The sequence below is a fragment of the Neoarius graeffei genome, chromosome 18, assembly GCF_027579695.1.
Source record: "Neoarius graeffei isolate fNeoGra1 chromosome 18, fNeoGra1.pri, whole genome shotgun sequence".
NCBI lineage: Eukaryota > Metazoa > Chordata > Actinopteri > Siluriformes > Ariidae > Neoarius > Neoarius graeffei.
In genome coordinates, this window is record NC_083586.1 from 37,024,593 (window position 1) to 37,042,692 (window position 18,100).

Genomic DNA, 18,100 nt, shown 5'->3' on the forward strand with positions numbered 1-18,100 from the left:
TGAGCCCGTTACGTCACCACAAGCCCCGCCTTGTAACAAGATCAACGGACTATAATGTGATGGCCGGTCACCACCACCACGAATCTCTTTATTTATCCACATAAATACACTGACGCAAGTGTAAACGCACAGTTTGTACTTTGAGTGTTACAAATTATCCATCGGTTGTTTGGTGTCTTGATTTTGACCAAACTGAAAATCAAGACACCAAACGACCATTACGCTACCTGGTGGCCATTGAAGGGTACTACTAGCAATCATGTTTCACTCGGTACCTTGTAGCGACATCCATCCAGCCATCCATCCATCCATCCATTATCTGTAGCCGCTTTATCCTGTTCTACAGGGTCACAGGCAAGCTGGAGCCTATCCCAGCTGACTATGGGTGAGAGGCGGGGTACACCCTGGACAAGTCGCCAGGTCATCACAGGGCTAACACATAGAGACTATGAAACCATTCATACCAGTCAATTTAGAGCCACCGATTAACCTAACTCAGAGCATTTTTTAACATAGTTACTGGGAGACCAGATGGTCTCCCAGTGGCCAGATTTGGTCTCCTAGTCAATGCCAAACCAGCTTCACTGGGAGACCAAATTTTAAACCAAGTTAGTATGTCTTATCATTTGGTTCAATCAGTTGCAATTAATTAACCAAGTACCATGTAAGTATACATTTAACAAGGAAAACGAAGATCTATGTTATAAGATATACACACAAGATCATGTTGGTTAAGAAAAACCAAACTAAAATTTGGTTGCTGAGATGGCTGATGTCAGAATCCGATGTCATTACTGTGTAACTTTGAGTGTCTTTGACATAACATTTGTGCTTGGTAATTGCTCTTGACAGCTGTGTAGTCACTGTAGTGTGTTTGTCTGTATGGTGACTGGTGAACCATTTTGCATCACAGAATATGCCGCAGCAGTGCAGCCGCATGGACTCTGGGGCCTGTGATTGTATTGCCCAGACCAGTTGGTCTCCTAGTGGAAAATCCTTAAAAAATGCTCTGACCTAACTTGCATATCTTTGGGGGAAACCCACGCAGAGAACATGCAAACTCCACACAGAAAAGCCTTCGCCAGCCGCTGGGCTTGAACCTTGCTGTGAGGCGATAGCGCTAACCACTACACCACCGTGCCACCCTTGTATCTACATCAAATCAAAGTCCTTCCCACGCCATGTGGTGCATAGGGCGGCGCCGATCTCTGTTTCCATAGCCCTCGGCCTCTCGCCTATTACATAGCTAGGGTTAGAGTGGTGGGCTAGTCCTCTGGTAACCGCAAGAGTTTGACTCCCCACTCGCATCTGTATTGCAGCGTGCCTTGCCAGACGGCAGAAGGTACCATTTTTATGATGGTCTTTGGGATGATCCGACCGTGAGTAGAACTCGCGATCTCCCAATCAAGAGGTGGACACGCTAAGGCACGGTGGTATAGTGGTTAGCACAGTCGCCTCACAGCAAGAAAGTTCTGGGTTCGGGCCTAGCGGCTGGCGGGGGCCTTTCTGTGTGGAGTTTGCATGTTCTCCTCGTGTTTGCGTGGGTTTCCTCTGGGTGTTCCAGTTTCCTCCACAGTCCAAAGACATGCGGTTAGGTTAATATGGGACGGCCTTGGGCTGAGGTGCCCTTGAGCGAGGCACCTAAGTCCTAATTGCTCCCCGGGTGCTGTTAGCATGGCTACCCACTGCTCTGGGTATGTGTGTGTGCTCATTGCACATATACGGTATGTGTGTTCACTGCTACAGATGGGTTAAATGCAGAGAGGAATTTCACAAGTGTGTGATGAATAAAGTTGTTCTTTCTTTCTTTCTTTCTTTCTTTCTTTCTTTCTTTCTTTCTTTCTTTCTTTCTAACCATTAGGCCAACTCGCGGTACACTGTATCTACATATAATAACCTTTTTGTTATCTTCACCCAGTATACACCAGTCAGCCATAACATTAACACCATGGAGAGGTAATTGAATAACATTGATTATCGCATTACAATAGCATTTGTTAACACTTGGGTGGGATATATTAGGCAGCAAGTGAACAGTCAGTTCTCGAAGTTGATGTGTTGGAAGCAGGAAAAATGAGCAAGCGAAAGGATCTGAATGACTTTGACAAGCGCCAAATTGTGATGGCTAAATGACTGGGTCTGAGTATCTCCAAAACAGCAGGTATTGTGAGGTATGCAGTGGTTAATACGTACCAAAAGACGTCCAAGAAAGGACAACCAGTAAGGACAAACAAGTCTGATGCATGAAGGTCCCATTTCACAACTTACAGTAGGTACTTAAAGGATCTGCTGCCAGATATGGCAGCACACCTTCAGAGGCCTTGAGGAGTCCATGCCTTGACAGGTCAGAGCTGTTTTAACAGCACAGCAGGGACCTATACAATATTAGGCAGGTGGTTTTAATGTTATGGCTGATCAGTGTATAGGTCACTTTGTATGTATACAATTATAGACTCTATTCCATTTGTTACTGTGCACAATTAGTCAGCTTTTGTATCCATCACTGGTGACCTCATCAAGTTTGGGTTTGTCAGACATGACATCTGTCTTTGTACAAAAGTCATCATCATCATCATCTTCTGTAGCTGCTTTATACTGATCAGAGTCACAGTGGATCTGGGCCCTATCTACGGTTCCCTGAGCGTGAGAATGGTATGCCTGTCCATTGCCAGGCTGTTGCAGGGCACCACACACACACACACACACACACACACACACACACACACACACACACACACACACATTCACATTTATTCACATCTACAGGCAATTTAGTGAAGCCAACCACCTACTGGGAGGAAACTGGAAGACACACAAAGAATTCCTCCAGATCAGGAGATCCTGGAGCTGTGTGGTACAGTATCAGAAATAGGGGTACAGTAGGAGTCCATTTCTGTCCCCCAAGGTACAGTCTACACTAATGTACCCCCTAGGGCTCATTATTGGACCTCAAGCTAACTATGTGTACCTTTTTAGGGCCAAACAGGTACATATATATTCCCAAGCAGTATATAAAGGGCTCAAATAAGTACCTTAGAGGGTACTGCCCCAGTGACAAGCCATTGTACCCCTAAAGGTACAATAATGTACTTTATTTTCTGAGAATGTAGAATCATTACCTATTCCTCCACCATCCTGACCCTAAACTCAGCTGTCACTACCTCTATCTTATTAACTCACCCAGTAGTGGAAAATTTCCACTACATGACTGCTACTGGTGACCTCATTAAAGGTTTGCAAGACATGGATGATGAAGTGCAAAAGTGACTGTTTACTGCTCTTTATAGTATTTTTATATGGTGATTATAGCACACCAGATGGACCCAAACCCTCATCTGGTGGCAGGCACACATACAGTGTCTTACAAAAGTATTCATCCCCCTTGGTGTTTGTCCTGTTTTGTCGCATTACAAGCTGGAATTAAAATGGATTTTTTTGGAGGGTTAGCACCATTTGAGTTACACAACATGCCTACCACTTTAAAGGTGAAAATTGTTTTTTATTGTGACACAAACAATAATTAAGATGAAAAAACAGAAATCTGGAGTGTGCATAGGTGTTCACCCCCAAAGTCAGTACTTTGTAGAGCCACCTTTTGTTGCAATTACAGCTGCAAGTCTCTTGGGGTATGTCTCTATTAGCTTAGCACATCTAGCCACTGGGATTTTTGCCCATTCCTCAAGGCAAAATTGCTCCAACTCCTTCAAGTTAGATGGGTTGCGTTGGTGTACAGCAATCTTCAAGTTAAGCCACAGATTCTCAATTGGATTGAGGTCTGGGCTTTGATTAGGCCATTCCAAGACATTTAAATGTTTCCCTTTAAACCACTCCAGTGTAGCTTTAGCAGTCTGTTTAGGGCCATTGTCCTACTGGAATGTGAACCTTCGTCCCAGTCTCAAACCTCTGGCTGACTCAAACAGGTTTTCCCTCCAGAATTGCCCTGTATTTAGTGCCATCCATATTTCCTTCAGTCTGGACCAGCTTTCCTGTCCCTGCAGATGAAAAATATCCCCACAGCATGATGCTGCCACCACCATGCTTCACTGTAGGAATGGTGTCTCAGGGTGTCGGGTTTGCGCCACACATGGCATTTCCCATGATGGCCAAAAAGATCAATTTTAGTCTCATTTGACCAGAGAATCTTCTTCCATGTGTTTGGGGAGTCTGCCACATGCTGTTGGGCAAACTCTAAACATGTTTTCTTAAGCAATGGCTTTTTTTCTGGCCACTCTTCCATAAAGCCCCGCTCTGTGGAGTGTACAGCTTAAAGTGGTCCTATGGACTGATACTCCCATCTCCACTGTGGATCTTTGCAGCTCTTTCAGTGTTATCTTTGGTGTCTTTGTTGTATCATTAATGCCCTCCTTGCCCGGTCTGTGAGTTTTGGTGGGCAGCCTTCTCTTGTCAGGTTTGAAGTGGTGCCATGTTCTTTCCATTTTGCTATAATGGATTTAATGGCGCTCCGTGGGATATTCAAAGTTTGGGATATTTTTTATAACCCAACCCTGATCTATACTTCTCCACAACTTTGTCTCTGACCTGTTTGGAGGCTCCTTGGTTTTCATGTTGCTTGCTTAGTAGTGTTGCAGAGTCAGGGTCCTTCCAGAACAGGTTGATTTATACAGACATCATGTGACAGATCATGTGACACTTTGATTGCACACAGGTGGATCTTAATCAACTAATGATGTGACTTATGAAGTGAATTGGTTGGACCAGCTCTTATTTAGGGGTTTCATACGAAAGGGGGTGAATACCTATGCACACTCCAGATTTCTGTTCTTTCATCTTAATTATTGTTTGTGTCACAATTAAACAACAATTTTCACCTTTAAAGTGGTAGGCATGTTGTGTAAATCAAATGATGCTAACCCTCCAGAAATCCATTTTAATTCCAGCTTGTAATGCGACAGAACAGGACAAACAGCAAGGTTTTTTTTTTTGAATACTTTTGCAAGACATTGTATAGGCAACTTAATAGAGTCGCTAATTGACCTAATCCATATGTTTGAGGAAACCCATGCAGACATTAGGAGAATATGCAAACTCTATACAGAAAGGGCTCCTGTCCACCACTGGGCTCAAACCCAGAACCTTCTTACTGAGAGGTAACAGTGCTAACCACTGTGCCATCTTTTTTTCAAGTGCCTTGGCTCAACTGTGCAGGAAAATGGGGGCTGCGATAGTGAGGTGAGAACGAGAATGCAGGCAGGGTGGAGCAGTTGCAGAAGGATTTCAGGAGTCAGTTGTGATAGGAAAGTCCCAGCAAAAGTGAAAGGTACAGTAAGATGTATAAGACAGTAGTGAGACCAACTGTGATGTATGGATTGGAGACCGTACCCTTAATGAAGAGACAGGAGGCAAAGTTGGAGGTGGCGGAGTTGAGGATGTTAAGGTTTGCGATGGGAGGTTGGACAGGATAAGGAACGAGCACATCAGAGGGACGGCACATGTGGAGAGCTTGGGAATGAAGCTAAGAGAGATGACACTGAGATGGTATGGGCACATCCTGAGAAGAGACGCAGAGCATGTTGGAAGGAGAATGTTGAGGATGGAGCTGCCAGGCAAACGAAAATGAGGAATGCTGTGGTGACCCCTAATCGGGAGCAGCCAAAAGAAGAAGAAGAAGAAGAAGAAGAAGAAACGTATCTTCAATAATGCGTATGAAAGCATACTTTTTACATAGAAAAAGAAAATACATTATGTACATAAATTTGAGGTTACTTTATGTCTTTAAGTATATTAAATAACAAAAACAAAACACTCATTTCAGCGGCATGGTGGTGTAGTGGTTAGCGCTGTCGCCTCACAGCAAGAAGGTCCGGGTTCGAGCCCCGTGGCCGGCGAGGGCCTTTCTGTGCGGAGTTTGCATGTTCTCCCCGTGTCCGCGTGGGTTTCCTCCGGGTGCTCCGGTTTCCCCCACAGTCCAAAGACATGCAGGTTAGGTTAACTGGTGACTCTAAATTGACCGTAGGTGTGAATGTGAGTGTGAATGGTTGTCTGTGTCTATGTGTCAGCCCTGTGATGACCTGGCGACTTGTCCAGGGTGTACCCCGCCTTTCGCCCGTAGTCAGCTGGGATAGGCTCCAGCTTGCCTGCGACCCTGTAGAACAGGATAAAGCGGCTAGAGATAATGAGATGAGATGAGATGAGATGAGATGAGACACTCATTTCTCTGCCCTGTACCTATATATAGTGGACAATTCATGACTTCTACATATTGTACAACATTATTGAGTTGAAACATTTATATTCACACTTTTTATCCTTAATTTTAATCTTTTAAAAAAAACCTGTTTTGGATAATTTTGTCTTTTTATTTTGTAAAACCTTTTTTTTTTTGTCATTTTATTTTGTAAAATTTTGTAAAAGTCTGACCCGGAAGTACTACACGTCAACATCCCCATGCAGATACACACGTGTTTCTGGTGAAAGAAACAGGCATGTGTGTGTATACACCCGGCTTTCTGCTTACATTTACAAGTGGATAATGTAAATATTTAAACATCATTTGATACGAAGATGAAGTTTGCATACAAGGTATGTTTTGACACCGAACGGTATTAACATGTTTACAGAGAGAGCTCATTGAGTAAGCTCGCTAGCACACTGTAGGATGAGTTACAGTTATATTACAGGAGTGAAAATGGTGAAGAAATCACTACAGAAGTGTAGTCTGTCTTCATAACAGTTACTTTGGGATGTACAAATACTATACAAATGTGATCTGTGTTTTATATCTATGCAGTTGTGAAAGAATTAGTACATACAGTTTGGTACAAACTGACATCTCAAATATGGGTTGTTTTACAATTAAGCTAAAAATCACATTTAACACTTATTATCTTCAATATCAAAAGGCTTGACTAAATAAACTTGGTTGTTTATTGTAGCCCTGTGATAGCTCTATTTACCATGCAAAAAAAAATGGTGATAAGAGCAATTCCAGCGTTATGGACGTGAAACTTGAACTCAAAATGGCAACAAATGACCCAGTGCATGTTTTATTGTCTCCCAGTATTTAAACAGGTGTTGCATATTTTAAGGCTGTACCATACTGGAGAAGTGATAGAACAAGAACAATTCCCATAGTACATCTAGGGCATGCCAGAAAACGCCAATAAAAGATGCGTTATGGATGTGACAGAAAAAGTATTACTTTTCTTGGGTGACTGTACATTTTTATCAAACTCTGTGAAATTGTAAACCTAATGTCGAAATGGAGATATCTGTTTAATAGAGGGGTCCAAGGTGAATATTAAAAAATCTTTGTTTAAAATATTTTGTATTTCATGCAGAGTTTCGGAAGGAAAAGTCAGCGTTATGGATGTGACGAAATTCCGTTACGGATGTGACGCGTCTGAAATGGACATGGCATATGTTTAGAAAATCAGCAATTTAACCACCATAACCCTTTGAAAAACTCTCTAAATATCAGCTAAAACTATCAAAGTTCTTAAATAATATTTAGGATGGCTATTGTTTTGCTGTTTTGTATATTTTAGCATACATTTCTGTGGCTTGTGGGAATAATATAGAATTGTACATGATCAAAGTTGATTTTAGCTTGGGGTTTACATTATAAGAAAGAAAGACTGACAGTGACACATTAGGTTGGTTACAAATTGGTTCAACTTATTCACATCTGTAAAATACAGGCCTAGGTGATATCTCTGGGAGTGGTTTTGATGTATTACATGTTGCTTTATTTTTGCATGGTGAGGTTGACATTTACATGGAATTGCCCATAACGTTATTTTTGGTGAATGTATGGCAATATGTGTCATATTTAGCAAAATTACTCGTGTCATTTAGAAAAAAGTGCTTTTTTGACCACAGGTAGCTCCAAAAGGGATGCACTTAAATCGTTCTTTATACCATAAAACACATATTTGGTTCCATATCATTTGAAACATCGTTAAGTTTTAATGTTGAATGCCAGTAATGGCCCTTTTCCACTACCCTTTTTCAGCTCACTTCAGCCCGACACGGCTCGCGTTTCGACTACCTCAGAGCAGCACGATTCAGCTCGCTTCAGCCTTACTCAGCACCCAAAACTCGCACGGTTTTGGAGTGGGGCTGAAGTGAGTCAAACCGAGCCGAGTGGGGCTAGGGGCGTGAGGAGACACTCCCCTGTGCACTGACTGGTGAGGAGGAGTGTCCTCACACGCCCACACACGCCCCGCGAGCACGCTGGGATCTGTCAACACCGTAAACCCGGAAGAAGAAGAATTACAAGAATTATGAAGCCTTATGCACCTCGCCTCATCTATACGCTTTTGCCAGTATCTGTTGGCGTTGTCACCGACAACAAGCCACAGCACCAAGACCAGCAACACTAACGACTCCATGTTTATTGTTTACTATCTGGGTCGTGAGACTACCGCTTAAAAGGTCACTGATGTCACTGTTTGTGCCGCCTAACGACATCACGTGACGTCCACCCACTTTCGCTAACTCCACCCAATGTGTCCACCCACTTCCAGCCAGCACGGTTCAGCGCGGTTGTAGTCGAAATGCAACTCCAACAGCCCTGCTCAGCCCGACACGGCACGGCTCAGCCCAACTCAGCCGCGTTGGTAGTGGAAAAGCGGCATAAGTTTTCAGACTATTTTGATCAAATTAGTATGTAATTGTGTCAAAAAAATGTCCTCTCTGAGACAGCTAATTTTTCAATATAAAATAACATATCTAAAATGATTATTTTCATCCTAAAATGTGGTCAAGATATTGGGACATAAATATTAGAGACAAGTCAAGTCAACTTTATTGTCAAATATGCTATACATGCTCGACATACAGCACAGATGAAATATCAGTCCTCTCTGACCCACGGTGCAAACAGGCAATGCAATAAATAAAAATGGAATAATTGAAAAAAAAAAACAGTATAAACACTCTAGATAAGAACTAGACATAGACTAAACACTCAAACAATATAAACAGTGTAAACATTAGATAAGAACTACACACAGACTAAACACTCAAACAGACAATATAAACAGTATAAACACACTAGATATGAACTAGACGTAGACTAAACACTCATATATATATATATATATATATATATATATATATATATATATATATATATATATATACACACACACACAAATTGGTTCAAATAACCAAACAGTCAAGGGCACTTGAGGTATAGCAGGTAAACATGAAATAAGCAGTATAAACAAACTAGCAGCTGTTAAGATGAGGTAGTGCGGAATAGTGTAATAATTACAACTAACACAAAGCTTACAGCCTTATATTTAAAAGCACTATGGAAGTAGCGGATTCTGAATTGTCAAAAAAAAAAAAGTCCTCTCCGAGAATCACTTCATTTGTTTCTCCCAGCCCTGCTTAAAGCTACACTTAATCTTGTTATAGTACAAACTATTACACATGCCTATGTTCATATGTGTATTCATTTCCAAAAGTGCAGATTTGATAGTTTTGTTTGTTTGTTTTTATTTGAATTTTGGACCCCTGTGACACAAACTTTGTACCCTGATTGTAAAACAACCCATATTGCAGTCATCTGACCGTGTGTTTTTAATGTGATGCATAGAAAATAATGGAATTGTATTTTAGAGAATAAGACAGATATGCTTTTGACATTATCTCTTGCCCCTTTTCCACCAAAGCAGTTCCAGGGCTGGTTCGGGGCCAGTGCTTAGTTTGGAACTGGGTTTTCTGTTTCCACTGACAAAGAACTGGCTCTGGGGCCAGAAAAACCGGTTCCAGGCTAGCACCAACTCTCTGCTGGGCCAGAGGAAAGAACCGCTTACGTCAGCGGGGGGGGCGGAGTTGTTAAAACCAACAACAATAACAAGACCGCGAAAGATCGCCATTTTTAAGCGATGAGAAGCAGCAGCTGTACAAACGCGAAGTCATCCATTATTATTATTATTATTGTTGTTGTTGCTGCTGCTTCCGTGTTGTTTTTGCTTCGATATTCATGCCAAGGTTTATGCAAACGTAGCGACGTAACTGACGTATACGGCGACGTAATGACGTATACGGCGACGTAATGACGTATACGGCGACGTAATGACGTATACGGCGACGTAATGACGTGGCTCCCCTTAGCACCGCGAGCTATGGAAAAGCAAACTGGTTCTCAGCTGGCTCGCAAGTTGAACGAGTTGTGAACCAGCACCAGCACTGGCCCCGAACCAGCCCTGGAACTGATTTGGTGGAAAAGGGGTCTCTGAGAAGTAGCTCAGCTCTGATCACAGCCTTTTACAAGAGCACAGCTCTGTTGGATGATTGAAATAAAAGCCAAGAAAAAGTGAAGAAAGCTTAATTATTTACACCAAGGAGCTTGTGTTTTCAATGCTTTAAGCAGGATTGTGCAAAATCTACTGACCTGATTTCCATGAAACTTGGTGGAAAGGTGTAGCATGGACCAAGAAAGAACCCATTCCATTTTGGGGCGGATCCATGATTTTATTTTCACTTTTGCTGACGTTGTGAGATACTTAATTTGGCCTTGGTGGATGTCTGCGTTTTCTGAGTGCCCGTCTAGTTTGTATAAGAAATCCAAAATGCCTCCAGTATAAAGCTAGCTATATTTTTGTGAAGTATTAATATCTAATCATCAGTACTTGGTAATTCAGAGCTGCTATGAATATGAGCAGGATACGAACACTTTTTTTTGTTTAATTTAGAGGCTTTTCGTAAATGCCAAATATTTTTATGTGATATCTTGTACAAACAGTTTACAAAAACCGCTTGATGAATGAACTTTTTGGAATTTGGTTAAATTGACATGGAAATAACCATTTCTTTACTACCCGTTTGCAGTTTTCCAACTTACTGGGGGCTGTTTATCGCCACGGGAATCTGACGTTCTCGAGAGATGGCAATTCAGTCATCAGTCCAGTTGGAAACCGCGTCTCTGTGTTCAACCTGAAGAAGTAAGTGACACACATTTGATCGTTTCTGACATTCACAGTGTATAACATTCCATTCAACACAGTCAGCTTTATCAGCCAACCGTCAAAATGTGTTCAAAATGTAGAAAAAGAAGGATGAAATACTGTTTAGGCCATTATTAAAAAATGTTCTGTTTCCGGTCCACCGGCCGGGTGAATGCTGTTTGTGCAGTTGAATTTTTTTTTTTTAACACCGTTTTTTTTTTTACATTTTTTTCGGGTTCGTAAATCTAAAATCGAACTTGACATTTCCGCATTCCCAGGGCTTTCCACTAAGGCTCATACTAGCCAGCCATGACAAATAAGTAGCCGGGGGGTAAACACAAAATAAACTCCTGTGCACGCAGTTCCCAGGATTAAATGTATTTTCCACAGACCATTTATTTATTCACTTTACTCAAATACAAAGTAAAATGGCAGCAAATCATCTTTCTTTTCTTGCGTATTGCATCATGAGGCGTTCCTGGCTTGTAAATCTCTTATTTTCGGTGCATGGCACATTCACGCAGCTGAGCATGCTATGAATTAACAATGACAACGGTCTGCAGTGGGGCTACACAATTACACACTCAGCGAACATTTCTCCATTTGTGTATGAAAATACACTCCAACGACTCAGTTTGGTTTCATTTACAACCAACGGTGTCTTTTGATGCCAGCACGTAATTGAACGAGAGAAGACTGGTTTACCGGAGACAAAATAAGCGTTATCTCTGCTTCTGTTCCCTCCCCGACACACTACTGCCTCCGCCGAGCGCGCGCGCACACACCCCCATGTTGGGGCCGCGGATGAGTTACCCTCCCTGATCAACGAAGTCGGCGGGGAATTTGTGGTTATTATCGGTACAAACAGCGCGAATCACAACTTAAATGAGTGCGGTTCAGTTTGACATTATTGTCAGTCCGTTAGATAAACATTTAATTTTATTAAAATCGAAAATTAATATTTAGAGCCTGTGGGCTACAAAAATAATAGTCATTAAAGTAGCCGGCTGGACTTAATTGTGTAGTCGGCTGTATGGGCGGCAGCCGGCGCTTGTGGAAAGCCCTGCATTCCGCACAGAATATAGAACTGAATCAGCTCTGCGCATGCGCCGTGCGGCACAAAAAAATGGCAGCCACCATGAAGGAAGGAGATCCGGAGTTTTCAAACATTTGCTTAAGTGTGAAATCGCAAAATGGTATTCTAGCGAACAACAAAATAGTAAAGATTCAGAAAAACAAATCATTCAGTGATCATTTTAATAGTGTAATTTCATCCGAACTAGGCCTAACGCTCGATTTAGAACTACAAAAAGTCCGTGTGTCGGACATTTTAAGTACCTTTGTAAAAGTTTTGCAAATGTTGCAGTCAGCATTTAAAATGCTAACTTAAAGTTTTTGTACAAATGTGTCTGCTTTTGTAATAAAAAAGTACTGAAAGAAAAAGCAAACACAGCATTGCGATTTCTTATCCATCCATATAGTAAAAAAAAAAATCCCCCCCTCCAGACTGAAAATTTTTTTGCTCACCCGGTGGAAAGGAAACGTATTTTTTTTAAGGATGGCCTTATATCACAGCACCATTGAATTCTCACAATTTTGATTGGTCAGAAGGTGTTGATTAAAAGTAGACGGCCTTTCGAGTTCATAAAATCGGTGAAATTTAGTTCTCTCTGAAATTTGTTCGTTGTTATGTGTGTTTATTTTTGTAATATCTAAAAAAAACAAAAAACAGGCCATTCAGTCAGTGCGTTTACATGCACATAGAGAAAATCGAATTTCTGCCGTTGCTCGACTGAAATCGAAGTTCTAAATGGCATGGAAACACCTTAGCTCGGCTGAAATCGAACCGAACTGGATTTCTCGTAATCGAGCTACACGACCTAGATTATGCGATTGTAGCCGAGCTACTTAGTGCATGTAAACCCTATCGAGCTACGTAGTCGAGCTACTTACTTCAGCACTGCCCCTTCCGGAAGTGACGAGACCACAAGCGGGAAACGCAACAGCCTCGGTCGGCATGACAACGAATCATGACAACGGCATGAATCTTTTCTTTTTGTGGCATTGTTTGCACTGTTAAAATTTAGCTCACTTACTGTATCACCAAATACATCTGTACAGCTGTTGCATAGCTGTGAATTGTGTACATAAACAAGTCACTGTATTTGTGTGTGTGTATATATATATATATATATATATATATATATATATATATATATATATATATGTATATATGTCCAACATCTGAAGAATGTCAATAAAAACAAAACAATTGAACTTTGTGTGTTTATTAAGACATAAGTTAAATTGTAAGCAAAAAATGGACTTTAGAAAAATATACAATTGTGCAAAATAAGTTGTCTTACAAAACAGTGGTCTGCGCAGGACAGTTTGTAGCCATACAGTCTGTTAGAGCAAGCCTAACAGCTTGAGCACGGAACTTGTGAACACGGAACTGATAACTTTGTTTATACTCTTGAATAGCTCGTCTTCATGACAACAACCGGAAGTGTACCAACACGATGGGGCATGTAGCGCCACCTGTGGCTCGGGTGCACAATGTACCTCACACAATAGCTCGGTTTCCTTGTGTGCATGTAGGATTGGATTTCTCTGGCACCCCTGCTGGGACCCTTAGCTCGATTACCGACAGTAGCTCGATTGGGAAGTTATTTAATTTGAGGGGATTCCCGAGCAAATAATGTGCATGAAATCGCTTCCTTCGCGCAGTCAAGCAGACAGAGGACGTCCGTGTGCGCATGCGCACGCTTACCTTAGTTATCGTCATCGTCGTCTTCTTTTGGGCTTTACGGCAGCCGGCATCCAGTGTTGTATTACTGCCATCTACAGGTTTCCCTTGACCGTGCACTGACAGTTATATGTTGTCTTGACAGCGTGCAATATTATAACAATATTGCATGCTCATTCTCCATTAGATAGAGTGGTGTAATACATGGAGGATACACAATATGATAACCAGGGTTTTTTCTAGAAAAATTTAGTATGAGGGCGCTCACCATGGCGAGGGAGCGAAGCGGGGAGGGAGATGGTGCCGGTTGTCCCCCCCTCTCCGCTGTGCAAAGCCTTTGAAAAATGCTCCAATGGGACATTCTGAGGCTATCTGAGAGGGAAATTGTAACAAATTGTCTGTCAACATTGAAAAAGAAAGAAGTAATCTTCTTCTGCCCCGGACAGTCTTTGGCTTTCTTCCGCTTCGTGCCGCGGGATGACATCTTTAAATGCCCAAGTGTCAACAAAAACAATTCGCAAACTACTTCTGTCAAAAGCTCCCGCGCCGGTGGGTGAAAGGCCATTCAGTCTCGAGAAATCTCGCTCTACAAGTCAGCTGACCTTGTATGCAACCCATGTCAAATCTCGCGAGAGCGGCCGCGACAAGTAAACAACTAAACAACATGGCGCCTCAGTCTGGAAAACGCCAATTCGGATTGTTTTTGCACCGTCTGGCGGTGTATCTACTATGATTGGAATATTTTTGGAGCAATTATAACGTATTTGATGATCAGACACATTGTCACGTAGTGTTGCTGGGATGTTTTCACGGAGTCGGTAAGGGGGCGCACGCCGAGAGTAAGAGGGCGCAGCGCCCCTGTTCCCCCGTTTAGACGAAAGCCTGATAACAATATTGCATGCTATCAATAAACCCACTCGAAGGGAATAGAATACATGTTTTTATTCCATGGAAAAAGTGGCCTGTATGTCTAATTTTATTGCACAATAAAAAATGCATAATATCGGCCCATATAGGGAATCGAGGTCAAATCACGCAACTGTGCCGTTTAGCATCCAGCGCCTAGAACATGGTTTTATGTATGGTTGTGAATGGTAGTCAGTGCACGCAGTGAAACCCTTTATTTTCACTTCTGGGTTGAGTACCAGGATAGTCTAGACCTATATATTGCAATATTTTCCTATTTCTATAGTTATTACTCATTTTCATAGGGAAATAGGAGATATTTAGGTGCAGAAAGTATTCTGCATTGTTCAATTTATAGTAGTGATTTTTTTTTTTTGGTGTGCAAGTGACAGCGCGGTGGAGCACCACTTATTCGCGCTTTAGGGAAAGCCCTGCTAAGATATAAGAGGACACTTGGGACTGGCTGGTAGAGGACAATAATCTGCTTAACATCAGTCTGAAGCTTGACTCTAATACCACAGCGATTTGTAGTCGCTTCTTCTATTATGTTGTCATTTCTGAAGTAACAGCTTATTCTTATGGACTTATTTGGCAAACATTCCTGAACGTAAGGGCCTCTGCATCCTCTTGCGACAAGGCTTTCGCAGATAGCTTTTCGCAGACAGTTGTAATTTATCGTTGAGCGGGGAGTATAGGCGTATATAGGCGTGCGCGATGTTATTCACCGCCACAACGCAAGGGGACGCGAAGTCGCGAAATCGCTAGGAGTAGTTGGTGGGTGTGGTTAGTGGAGTGTTTATCTTCCGGTTACTGAGCAACAGGTCATTCAACACCGCTGTCCTTATAATGCGCTGTCCTTATAATGACTAGAACTGGAGTCATATAGATGTACGTACTTCCTCACTTCCTCGATCAACCGCTCTTCGTGCTGCTCCATCTTCGCTCGTGTTTTTAAAAATGGCGGTCGTGAAAACAAACCAAACCGGGGAAGTAGGGAAGCGGAAGTGCGTGTACAGCGGATGTAGAGTGGACCAATCAGAGCCCTCTTGCCTGCGACGCTGTCTGCGAAGCTGTCTGCGGTGGTCACAAATTTTGGGAGGTGCGCGCAGAGCGTCTGCGAAGGGGGGGGGCTTCGCAGACGCCATCTGCGACGCCGTCTGCGAGGACTGGGTTGTCAGCATAAATTGGCCCTAAGACTACATGTAAAAATTATAATCACTGTAGGGGCGGCACAGTGGTGTAGTGGTTAGCACTGTTGCCTCACAGCAAGAAGGTCCGGGTTCGAGCCCCGTGGCCGGCGAGGGCCTTTCTGTGTGGAGTTTGCATGTTCTCCCCGTGTCCGCGTGGGTTTCCTCCGGGTGCTCCGGTTTCCCCCACAGTCCAAAGACATGCAGGTTAGGTTAACTGGTGACTCTAAATTGACCGTAGGTGTGAGTGTGAGTGTGAATGGTTGTCTGTGTCTATGTGTCAGCCCTGTGATGACCTGGCGACTTGTCCAGGGTGTACCCCGCCTTTCTCCCGTAGTCAGCTGGGATAGGCTCCAGCTTGCCTGCGACCCTGTAGAACAGGATAAAGCGGCTAGAGATAATGAGATGAGATAATCACTGTAGTCTAAAAAGAATAAAACACTTTTAGGACATGCTGGTAACAGTGACTCCACTTTGCACTGGGTGATGTCACACAACCCTGTCATTAATGACTGTACTAGCTATAACAGCACATCACTAAGAGTTTTATTCCTTACTGGTTATTCAGTGCTTTAAAGAATGATTGGGTGGATTGTTTCATTTACATTCATGGAATTTAGCAGATCCTTTTTTTTTTTCCCAGAGCATCTTACAGAAGTGCTTTAATACATATCCGTACACTAGGGCCTAATAGGTTATGTTGTAAGAATACCTTGCAATTTATGAAAATTGTCATCGGCGTTGGCTGTCCATCACTAGCGATGATGACTGCTTCATTAGGATGCGCAGAAACCTTCTCTCCTAGTGAAGCATCTTGCACAGTCAGGTAAGACAAACGATGTCGTGCCCCCATCGTGTTGTCTCTCTGGACCTCCAGACCTGATGCCAAGTGGTGCACAAAAATGCCACGGACCTGACGGGTATGGAAATTGCCCCGCAGTGACAACTGACTTGCCGAGTGATGCCACCCATTGGTCATTTGAGTGGCTCTTCCGCATGCCATCATTGACCCTGTTGGGTTCATCTGCCACATTGCACCGAAAAGCGCCCTGCTGCCAATGCCTTATGTACTGTTTAACCCATAGCTGGAGCCCAGGTAGGTGCTACCACTCCGGGTCAGAGCGGCCCTAGGAGCAATGTAGTAGCTCCACTTTCCTCAATGCTCAAGTCCTGCCGGATCTGAGACTCACCACCGGTTGCAGTTTAAAGTCATACCCAGGACTAAGAGGGACAGTATAATGCATTATGGATAGAAATAAAGAATAGAATAGGATAGAGTAGCATAACTTAAGAGAGAATAGAATGGAATATGACAAATTTGTATATATTAAGACGGAACGTAGAGAATAGAACACGTGTGCACAGAACAGAAGAGAACATGACAAAAATAATAATAATAAAGAATAGGACAGACATTAGGAAAATATAATGGAGTATATTATAAGAGAAGGCGGCACGGTGGTGTAGTGGTTAGCCTCACAGCAAGAAGGTCTGAGTTCGAGCCCCGGGGCCGGCGAGGGCCTTTCTGTGCGGAGTTTGCATGTTCTCCCCGTGTCCGCGTGGGTTTCCTCCGGGTGCTCCGGTTCCCCCCACAGTCCAAAGACATGCAGGTTAGGTTAACTGGTGACTCTAAATTGACCGTAGGTGTGAATGTGAGTGTGAATGGTTGTGTCTATGTGTCAGCCCTGTGATGACCTGGCGACTTGTCCAGGGTGTACCCCGCCTTTCGCCCGTAGTCAGCTGGGATAGGCTCCAGCTTGCCTGCGACCCTGTAGAACACAGGGATGAGAATTTTCCGTGAATCTGTGGAATTCCAAGTTTTTCCCGCTGAAAATGTCATTTTTGTGAAGTGTATAAATCCGTTGAGAAAATTGGGGGGGGTAGGGGTCAGCGCGAGGCGAGGCTTGTGGTGGCACAAGCAGGCAGAACCGACCGACCGCCCGCCAGCATCTTTCGGCAGCGCTCATCGCAAAATTAGTTGCAGCTGTGATAACGGAAATCGTCATTGCTTTCTTCAATATTTATGCTAACGACAACTCATGACGATTTCCGGCAACGTTTTGGCGCTAGTTTCATCTCACTTCTACAATTCACGGAGAAACAAGCTATACGTACACAGTTTTGATCACTTCTTAAGTTCTAGTTATTTTGGTTAGTTTTCAAAGTTACTTCGCCAATATGGCGAAAGTTTTGGACCGCAAAAATGAGGATCGTGCCAGGGAAATCGATAAATTGAACGGGATAAAGAACTGTTTCCGATGGGCACGGCATTACCGTGCAGATAGGGACACAAACTGTGACGACGTGCCTGACGGAACATATCCGAAAAGTGGACGTGC

The 18,100-nt window shown here is 43.0% G+C and overlaps 1 protein-coding gene across 1 annotated transcript in view; it reads left to right on the forward strand.

Annotated features, from left to right (window-relative positions):
* Nucleotides 1–6,404: 6,404 nt before the first annotated feature.
* pwp2h (PWP2 small subunit processome component) overlaps nt 6,405–18,100 on the forward strand; it is a 79,226-nt gene continuing 67,530 nt past the window's right edge. Inside the window, exons 1-2 of the mRNA XM_060898760.1 lie at nt 6,405–6,540; nt 10,804–10,916. Of these exons, the coding sequence (XP_060754743.1) occupies nt 6,523–6,540; nt 10,804–10,916 (131 nt within the window). The 5' untranslated portion in view covers nt 6,405–6,522. The remainder of the gene's footprint in view (nt 6,541–10,803; nt 10,917–18,100) is intronic.